The sequence below is a fragment of the Notamacropus eugenii genome, chromosome 1 (assembly GCF_028372415.1).
Source record: "Notamacropus eugenii isolate mMacEug1 chromosome 1, mMacEug1.pri_v2, whole genome shotgun sequence".
Taxonomy (NCBI): domain Eukaryota; kingdom Metazoa; phylum Chordata; class Mammalia; order Diprotodontia; family Macropodidae; genus Notamacropus; species Notamacropus eugenii.
In genome coordinates this window covers 2,011,681-2,022,169 of record NC_092872.1, presented here as the reverse complement: position 1 = coordinate 2,022,169, position 10,489 = coordinate 2,011,681, and the positions used below count along the sequence as shown (strand labels likewise).

Sequence of the window (10,489 nt, the reverse complement as noted above, 5' to 3'; positions counted from 1 at the left end):
CTTCTAGCAATTTTTGTTGGACCAGTGTCCAATGAGCATCTTTCTTCGAGGCTTCCTTGCAGAAGTTTGAGTTTATGTCTTGGCTTTCTCTGTCATCGTAGTAGCTTTTTATGGTCGTTTTGTTTTTTTTTCTGTTTGCTCCTTTTTCCAGCCTATTTCATGACTTTGAACTTTAGGTTAAAATTGGGCTTTGTTCATGTTGTGATGGGGAGGCACTATGACAAGCTTCAGGCTTTTGGGGCTGTTTTCAGAGCTAGTTCAAGGGGTCTGCAAGGTTTTGGTGTTTCCAAGGTGGTGTGATCCAGGGACAGGTGTGGTCACTGCTCTTCTGGTCTGCTCTCTGATCTTTACCCAGGAAGGCAGCCTGCTGGCCCTGCAGCCGTAAGCACTAGTGCTCCTCTTGGCCTGGAACTGTGACCAGGTCCCCTGCTCCCCTGCAGTTCCAAAGCCTAGCGCTCCTCTCTGCTTTGGAAATGTGACCAGCGCCCCTGCAGCTGCAAATCTACTTTGCTCTCTGCTTTAGAACTACAACAAGGGCTCCGTTATGAAAAACCACCGGTGCGCCACCCTAGAACTGGGACCCAGAATTGCATATAGGTGATAAAGTTGCTAGTCAATGCCAGCTGTACCCAGTGCTGGCAACAGGTCCCTTGTAGTCTTTCTGACCAGTTGTTCAACTCCCTTACCATCTCTGGGTTGAGAGCTCCTGAACCTGCTGCTGGTGCTGCCCCCATGGGCCTGTGCTCAGGACAGGCCTCCACCCTGGAGTCACCCAGACCTCACCTGCCAACCTCCTAGGTTTCTTTAGGTCAGAAAAATTTCTCCTTCTGACTTTTTGTTGGCTCTGCTATTCCAAAATCTGATTTGAGGCATTAAACTTATTTGGAGGGGAATGTTGAGAGAGAGAGTCCAGCTAGACTGCTGCCTGTAAGCTGTCATCTTGGCTCTGCCCCTCATCTATATTATTAACATGTTTTAAAGTCTAGATAATCAAGAAAACAATAGCTTAAACAATTGAACAACAGAGTAAACACCTGATTCATGGTGTTTACTTACGTCTGAGGTGTAAATGCACAGCACTGAAGATTTAATCATCTGCCCCATGCCCTGAATTACCGAAAAACCAATGGAGGTTTTGAGTAAGGAATCAAACCATGCTCATTCCTTCACGGTGGAAAGGTGGAGGTCTAGGACAGCAGAGTGTGTGCACCGTCAGACACAATTTCTGCCTATGGTTCTTGGGTAATCACCTTCCTTTTATCATAAGGAAAAGAAACGTGGGAAGATAACTGACAGAAGGACAAAGGACATGTTTCTCCTTCTTCCTTCCTTCTCTCAGGTCCAGGGACAGCTGTCATGCCAGGCAGAGTGTGACAGGACACACTTCTCTAGGGCCCTAAAAGAGCAATCCCCCCCCGCCCTCAGAGGGAAAGCCCTCCCGGGGCTTTGGAGGACGGGGGAGGACTGGCTCGATCAGAGTCAGGGGGCGCAGTGTATGGGAGACCAGCTAGGGGGGGTCTGCTGGGAGGAGGGCCAGGGTAGGCAGTCTGCACTTTCAGCTTGTCTTTTCTGTGACCGCCAAGCCACCGTGCGCATGCGGGGCGGGGAAGGGGGAGGGCTCCATCACGGCCCGCCCCGCCCCCGACACAGGCCCCGCCCCGGCGCAGGCCCCGCCCCGGCGCAGGCCCCGCCCCATCCGCCAGCGTCCAGTGGCTGTCAATAACGTTGGGCGGGGCCTCCTGCACGAGCCGGATGCAAACAAATATGGCGGCGGAAGCCGCGGCCGGAGCCGGGTGGCAGGCCCGGGGTGGCGGCAGAGGCCTCCGCGGACTCCGGGGCTGCGGCCAGGGCCGCAGCAGCGTCGCCGGGAGAGGGAGGCGTCAGTGACCCCTCCGCGGGCCATGGCGGCGGCCCCCAGGGGCTTCGGGCCTGAGGAAGAGGAGGCCGAGCCCGCCAAGGAAGCGCGCATCCCGGGCTCCGAGCTGGTGGAGAACTACACGGTGAGGAGCCCGAAGGTCGGGCGGGCGTCCTGCCCTCCGGCAGCGCCCTGTCCGCGGAGCCCGAGGCTAGGCGGGCCCTAGCTGCGGGGGCGGGCCGGGGAAGCGGAAGGACCCGGACTGGAGGCCTGCGAGCCGTCCGTGGGACGCGCATGCGCGGCGGGGGCGGGGGCGGGAGGGAGGTTAATCTTGTTCATTTCAGTGGTGCTCTGGGGAGAGTGATGAGGGTGGTGGAGTAGGGCTTGGGGGAGGGGGGAAGGGGTCAAGCACTTACTAAGCGCCTACTGTGTACCTGGACTGAGTCCTGGAGGATGCAAGAGAGGCCTCCCTGTTTTCATGGAGCTCACGGTCTTTTGGGGTGGGGGAGGGGGAACGAGACGTCTGCAAGTGTGCACAGACCACATCCAGGCGAAATAGGGTGGAGGTATCTGCTGGGGAAGGACGTAAGGGGAAATTCTTAGGAACTTAGAGAAAGGGGTGCCCCCCCTTCCCCTCCCCTCTGAGGCCGGGTTTCCCACAGTCTGGGCCTCGTGATTTGGGGTTATCACCACCCTGAGTGGATGCTGGAGAGGACAAACATGCTCCATTGAGGCTATAAGCAGATTTTTCTCCAAGTCTCAGTCTTTAAACTCTTTAGTTCCAAGCCTTTGGGAATGAATGTTGTGTCCTGAGAGACGTTAATTCCCGGCCTCTGTTCCCTCCCAGGTCGCTTTAAACTGCTTTTTAAACCGAGGAATGGATATCTGAAAGGCTCTGACGTGATTTTGAGGTGTGGTGGCAGCTCATTTTCTGAGCTGATTAGGGAAGCAATTGGGTGGAGTCTGTAGAGTTACCAGAGCTTAAAGATTTGAGCTAATCAGCGTCTTTGCTGGCTCCTGGATGAATCATGAAACAGCGCATTTAGGGTTAGAATTTAGGAGTGCCTTTAGGGTTAACAGCTGTGGGTGATGAGGGTTACCAAGAAAGGCAAAAACTGCCCCTTCCCTTAAGCTCTCTTTCCAGAGTAATCTCTAAGATGTTTAACTTGCTTTTCTGTTTGTAAAATAGATGAGAGTCATTGATTTGGACCCGGAATACCCCTGGAGCCCATCTAGACCAACCTCCTTTTATAGTTGAAGAAACAGGTGCAGAGAGGTTAAAAACAACTGTTAACCCCCTTATGGTTACACGGGGTGTGTGACTGAGACAGGATTTGAACTCAGTCTTCTTGCTCCAGTGCTAGAAATTTGACCTGGTTGTGTATGAAGAGTAATTTCTCATGTTTGATAACTCCCTTTTAAATCACTTTGAAGGCGTTGTGACTCAATTTTACCCAGAAAAACTTCCCAAGTGGTCTTGATTTTATCAGTAATACTTGTAGGCATCTTCCGTTGGGTTGGTTAGCAGCAGAAAGATCTTAGACGTCAGTATAGATCCCGCTTCTTGCCTGTGCGCTGAGGGATGTGGAGCAAAGACAGCAGTCCGATGATGTTTAGAGTGGGTGTGGATTGAACCATACAGAATGATCTTTGCCTCATGCATTCTGCTAGATCCATCAGTTGCAACCTGGCTCAATACTACCATGTAGGGACTTTTCTGAAGAGGACTGAGACTTAACCCAGGGCTTTGGCATTTGTCTTGAGCTTACATGTTAAGCTTGCTACACTGTCCCTGAAAGCAGAATGTTAGACTTTGGGCCTTCCTCAGGGAAGGAAACCATTTACTAATTGTGTACCTTTGCCACCCTTACCTCACTTGCCACTGACCAACAAAATCCTGCAGTGACCTCTCTTCTGTCTGCAGAAGATCCTTTAAATATTACTTTACCTATAATGTCCTTATAGCAGCAAAAGTTACAGGTATCGATGTGTGATAATAATAAGAGCTAACATGTATAACACTATTGGCTGCACTGAACAAGGCAGATTTTATTATATCTTGATTCCAGTCCCACCATAAAAGAACAATCCTATTTTTCCAGACTTGCTGTAATGCGAGAATAAACTTGCTGTATCACACCTTTTCTCTAGGTCTCAGCTTGTTCATGGGTCTGTGTTTTCTTATATGGTCCTCCCAACACTATGTAATAGGAAGAAAGGAAGGAAACAGGCATTTATTGAGGTCTTATTGTGTGCCAGGGACTATGCTGAATACTGTACAGCTATCACATTTGATACTCCCAACAACCTCAAACAATAAGTGCAGTTATTATCTCCATTTTAAAGTTGAGGAAGCTGAGGCAGGGAGAATTTAAGTGACTTGCCCAGGGTCACACACCTAAGCCGTGGCTGAAATTTGAGGGAAAATTGAGGTCTTGTTGACTGCAGGCCCAGCTCTTTATCCCCTGCTTCTAAATGAGAGGTTTGAACTACATCTCTTAGACTATATCACATTGAACTTTAATAATCATAATAGCTAATTACACAGAACGTTAAGGCTTATAAAGCACTTTACCAGATTCTCATTTGGGCCTGACAACAATCTTTGACACATACTTTGCAAACTACTACAGGTAAGGTATTACTATTTCTTTCTCACATAGGAGAAGACTGAGCCTTAGAGACTTCTGCATGGCCGCATAGCTAATGTCAGAGACAGAATTTAAGTTTAGCTCCCACCTAACTTTTGAATCTAGTATTTTTTCCATTACACCAAGCTGCTTCCCTGTCTTTAAAGTTGGAAGAGACCCAGTTGCCTCAAGAAGGAAAGCCAATATGAAGAAATGCAGCCTTCCATAAGAATGTTGACAAGACCTACTTCCTTTTGACAAGGAAATGTTATTTTTAAAGTAAATTTGTTTGTTCTTAGCATTCTTTTTTTTGAGTTCTGAATTCTCTTCTCTTGCCTTTCCCCACCCAACATGAGTGTCAGTTATACATGTGAAATCATGCAGAACAGTTCCATATTAAACGTGTTGTAAAAAGAAAAGCAAGGAAAACAAAAAAGGTGAGAAAAAAGTGAGTTTCAGTCTGCCCTCAGTTTGATCAGTTCTCTCACTGGAGGTAGAGAGCATTTTTCATCATGAGTTCTTCAGAATTGTATTGTGTCATTCTTGTGATCAGAGTAGCCAAGTCTCCCACTTGGTGATTGTTACAATGTTGCTGTTAGTGTATCCAGTGTTCTCCTGGTCCTGCTCACTTCACTTTGCATTGTTTGTATAAGGCTTTCCAGGTTTCTCTAGAAACATCCTGCTTGTCATTTTTGTAGCACAGTAGTGTTCTATCACAGTGTGTTTAATGATTTGCTAACAGATGGGCATCCCACAAAAAGAGCTGCTATAAAGGTTTTTGTTCAAGTAGTCTTTGATCTCTTTGGGATACAGACCTGGTAGTGGTATTGCTGGCTCCGAGTGTATGCAGAATTTGATAGCCCTTTCCGTGTAGTTCCTGATTGTTCTCCAGAATGGGTGGAGCAGCTCACAACTCCACCAACAGTGTATTAGTGTCCCAACTTTTCCACATCCCCTTCAGCATTTTCCATTTTCCTTTTCCATTATGTTAGCTAATCTGATAGATCTCAGAGATTTCAATGAAATCAGTATTGTGCTGTGAAATTCTGTGACTGGTGTAAAGTAAAAGGCACAGAGATGGGTGATGAGACTGGAAAGATAGGTTGGGGAAAGAGTGTAGAAAACCTCTGATGCCAGACTCAGAACTGGGATTTTAGCAGGCAAGTAGAAGATAGTGATGCGACATGATCAGAGCTGGCCTTTAGGAAGGTTGTGTTTGCTTATGTATTAGGTGAATGGTTTGAGTCAGGTCTGATTGGCAAGAAGGCCTTCACATGGGTGCTTGTTTGCAGGAGCTGGGGAACTGCCCAGGGCATTGGTGCAGTGTTCAGTTGTGGGTTGTGGAAGCAAGTTGGCCAGTATTTATTTATTTTTATTTTTTTATTTTTTTTAATTTTAAATGGGATTTATTTTATTTTTTTTTTTATTTTGTAATGTTTAACAATCACTGCCATACAATTGCGATTTTATCCCCTCACCTACTCCCCACTCCCCCCCTCCCTCCCCACGACTGCATACAATTCTGTATAGATTCTACATATACTTTCCTATTGAGTATATTTTCACTATAGTCATGCTATGTAGTCAGACTAAGATAAATGAAAGAAATCGTATAACAAATCAGAACATGATACACAAACACATACACATACACAAACATGATCTGCTACAATATGTGAGTGACTTCCATATTTCTCTCTCTGAGTGTGGCAGGCATTTTGCCTTGAGGTCCTCCATTGGGATTTTTTTTTTTTTTTTTTGGTAAGAAGTTCTTGTGTTATTACAAAAATCTAAGTCTACCAGAAGAAACTCTCACACACTGTGGTTGTTGCTGTGCATAAAGTTCTCCTGGTTCTGCTCCTTTCACTCAGCATCAGGTCATATAAGTCCTTCCAGGCCTCTCTGAAGTCTTCTTGTTCATCATTTCTTATGGCACAATAGTACTCCATTACATTCATATACCATAATTTATTCAGCCATTCCCCAATTGATGGACATCCCCTTGACTTCCAGTTTTTGGCAACTACATAGAGTGCTGCTATAAATATTTTTGTACATGTGGGACCCTTTCCCATTTTTATGATCTCTTGGGGATATAGTCCTAGTAACGATATTGCTGGGTCAAAGGGTATGCACATTTTTGTAGCCCTTTGGGCATAGTTCCAAATTGCTCTCCAGAATGGTTGGATGCGCTCACAGCTCCACCAACAATGAATTAGTGTTCCAACTTTCCCACATCCTCTCCAGCATTTATCATTTTCTTGTTCTGTCATGTTTGCCAATCTTATAGGTGTGATGTGGTACCTCAGAGTTGTTTTGATTTGCATCTCTCTAACCAATAGTGATTTAGAGCATTTTTTCATATGATTATAGATAGCTTTAATTTCTTCCTCTGAAAATTGCCTGTTCATATCCTTTGACCATTTATCAATTGGGGAATGACTTGTATGATTATACATTTGGATCAGTTCTCTATAAATTCTAGAAATGAGGCCTTTATCCCCGAGCTTAGCTGTAAAAATTCTTTCCCAATTTACTACATCCCTCCGGATTTTGGTTGCATTGGGTTTGGTTGTGCAAAAACTTCTCAGTTTAATGTAATCAAAGTTATCCATTTTGCATTTCATAATTTGGCCAGTATTTATTAAGCACTGTGTGTTAGGTCTGGTGCTAAGAGCTACAGATAGAACTACAAGCAGAAATAAGCAGTCTGTCCCTGAAAGGGGATTCCACGCTAATGGGTAAGACTACATATGAAGAGGAGCAGAAAAGGAGACCATGGTGGTGAAGTCTGGAGAATCAAATTTAGCTTCCTCACAATGAAGAAGGAAGGATTGTTCAACTCCGTAGTTTTCCCTGACTAAACTTCCCTCCTTTTTCTTGTAACATAGGCCTGGTTTTCATACTATTATTCTATTTTAGAAAAGTAGAGCAAATAAAATGTATGTGTCTTTATCATTTTACACATGTATGCATTTATATACTTACATGTATGCGTACATATAAATGTGTGTGTGTACGTGTATATGTGTATCTATGCACGTGTGTGTATAATTTGAAATTCAAAAATGGAAAGATGTAGAAAAGCAGGCTGTTCAGAAGGCATGATCTAGACAGGTGTACCTAGAGTCTAAGTCACTTAGTCCTAACTTGGTCTTGTCACTCTTTTATATGGAATTGTTATCTCTAGGGGGGATTGTTAAATGTTACACCTGTCGCTCTGACCTGGACGGGGCAGGGGATCTCTCCTTCATGTTACTGTTGATTTCCTTTTTAGGTCTATATAATCCAAGTTACTGTTGGCAGCCATCAGTGGACAGTCAAACATCGTTACAGTGACTTCCACGATCTACATGAAAAGGTAACATCCCTCGAAGGCAACATCTTTGTTCTCTTGGGTTGTACACTGTTTGAGGGGAAAAGCATCTTCAAAAGTCGAGAGTTTATTTCTCCCTCTTTTTTTTTAACTGAAGGAAGCAACGTGCATTAATATTACTAAAGAAAAGCTACAATTAACTGACTCCCTAAATGTTGTTCCCAGAATTTTAAAAAATACTTTAGTGCTTTGAAATTTTATGTAGTTCATCCAGAGTGTGTATATTGAGTTCTTCACTAGATACTTAACCCCCCACTCCCTCCCAAGTATGATCTATTTATCGTTAGAATGGGCTGGACAGAAATAATTTAGGGATTTGGCGTTTTTGTTCTGGTATATGTGTCTTAGCTACTCAGATTTTATCCTTTACACCTTTGTGTCTACTTTGCCTAGCCCAGTGTTCGATCTTGCTCTAGTTTTCCTTTAGAGAAATCCCTTCACCTGGGTTGCTTTCTATCTAAATTTTTTAAAGGAAGCTTCAGTTCAGAAAGTTCTTGTGGGGGGTTGGGGCTGAGTTTTGTGTTGCTTTTGTGACTGTAACTGAAGGCTCCCCAATGGCGTTCCTACCTTGAAATGTGCAGGTGTTTTTAGTGATGTGGTTTATGGAATCAGATTTGGGTGCTCTGATTCCCAGAGCCATAGTTCAGTCATTCTGTCCCACAGTGGGATGAGGGACTATGAAAGATTGGCGGAGTGCTGCTCTTCAAGCTTTCAGCCTCCTTTCCAAGAGAACCAGAACTATTTGATGCTAATCTGGGTGTGTTCTCTTATAGCTTGTTGCTGAAAAGAAGATTGATAAGAACCTACTTCCTCCTAAAAAAATAATTGGAAAAAATTCCAAAAGTCTGGTGGAGAAAAGACAAAAAGATCTGGAAGTCTACCTGCAAACGCTTCTTACAAAGTTCCCTGTTGCTGCACCTAAAGTGTTGTCACACTTTTTACATTTTCACTTATATGTAAGTTTCTTTCCTGTGGGCTTATGGATGAGGGAGAAAAGCATTGTGTGAACATTGTGGGTTGGATGAGATGGTCTTTGAGGTCCCTTCTAATTCTTAAATTCTGTGGTTCTGTGATCTTTTTGTACTTGGTATGCCTTGAGTTCGCAAAGAGGTGTATGCCAAATCTCAAATGCTGTGAAAGATATGTTGGCTTAGCCTGTCTGGGGAGAATGACTGAGCAACGTTAACGAAGTCTGATTTTCGAGTGTGGGCAGCAGAGGTTGGTTTAGCATATTTATTTCAAATTAAACAGATTTATTAAAACAACCCTTAGGATTCTCTCCCCCTCCCTGTCCCCATGCATTCTGTGTAATTGAAGATAAGTGCAGATGTCCAAGCCAGGAGGACTTTCTGGAAGGAGCAGAGATGTGTTTTTGGAACTTCTTTTAAATAGCTCACTTGGTTTTGTTAATGTAAAAATTTAAATGATCCTCTTAATGGAACTGGTGCCTGATTTAAAACATTAATGATTCATTGTTGTGGTATTGATTGTCAGATTCGAGGGTCAGAGAGCTCCTGGATGGCCTTGGCTGCATAACGATTCAGTCTTTACTTCGTACTTACTGGGCAGAATTGAGGGATCATTGCCAGACTCAGAGCTATTGAGATGGTGAGGGAAGAACACGAATGTTCTTTACAGATGGAGTGGTTTTCATAGAACGACTTCTACAAATCTAATGTCTTCCAAAGCTACCTAGGCTTTATGTTAAGAAAGAACCATCACTTCTCATGGTTCGCTATTTGGAAAAAAAGCCAATTGTCATTTCAATGAATCAAGTGTTCCAGAATCTTACGCAGCCACCCGACACCTCTCATGCTTATGAAGTCTTTTGTTTTATTTTAAAATTTTATATATTTTCCCAACTACATGCAAAAACAGTTTTTATATTCATTTAAAAATTTTTTGAGTTCCAAATTCTTTCTCTTCTTTCTCTTCCCCCTTCCTGAAAAGGCAAGCATTTTGATATAGATTTTGATACATATGCAGTCATGCAAAACATTTCCATATTATTTCTGTTGGAAAAGAAAACTCAGACCAAAAAAATAATCTTCAAGAAAAATAAAGTTAAAAAGAAGTCTGCTTGGATCTACGTTTGGATCCCGTCAGTCTTTCTCTGGAGGTAGATGCATTTCTCATCGAGCCCTTCAGAGTTGTCATGGGTCATTGTGGTGCTGAATAGCTAATTCATTCACAGTAGATCATCGTTGCAGCATTACTATTACCGTATACAGTGTTCTCCTGCTTCTGCTCACTTCACTCTATCAGTTCATAGAAGTCTTTCCAGATTTTTCTGAAACCATCTTGCAAACATTTCTGTTAGCACAGGAGTATCCCTTCACAGCCATGTACCATGCCTTGTTCGACCATTCCCCAATAGATGGGCACTCCCTCACTTTCCAGTTCTTTGCCACCACAGAAAGAGCTATTATATCTGTTTTGTACAAATGGGTCCTTCTTCTTTGATCTCTTTGGGATACAGACCTAGTAGTAGTATTGTTGGGTCGGAAGGTATTCAGACTTTGAAAGCCCTTTGGGTATAGTTCCAAATTGTTCTCCAGAATGGATGGACTAGTTCCCAGCTCCATAAACAACGTTCCGGTTTTTCCACATCCCTTCCGGCATTTGTCA

The 10,489-nt window shown here is 43.9% G+C and overlaps 1 protein-coding gene across 3 annotated transcripts in view; it reads left to right on the top strand.

Annotated features, from left to right (window-relative positions):
- Positions 1-1,736: 1,736 nt before the first annotated feature.
- Positions 1,737-10,489, top strand: part of NISCH (nischarin) — a 46,152-nt gene continuing 37,399 nt past the window's right edge. For 2 of the 3 annotated variants that reach the window (XM_072650048.1, XM_072650053.1), the window contains exons 1-3: positions 1,738-2,000; positions 7,763-7,846; positions 8,635-8,817. In XM_072650048.1, the coding sequence (XP_072506149.1) occupies positions 1,902-2,000; positions 7,763-7,846; positions 8,635-8,817 (366 nt within the window). In that variant the 5' untranslated portion in view covers positions 1,738-1,901. Of the gene's footprint in view, positions 2,001-7,762; positions 7,847-8,634; positions 8,818-10,489 lie in introns of all 3 variants that reach the window. The other variant, XM_072650039.1, reaches the window with a different exon arrangement.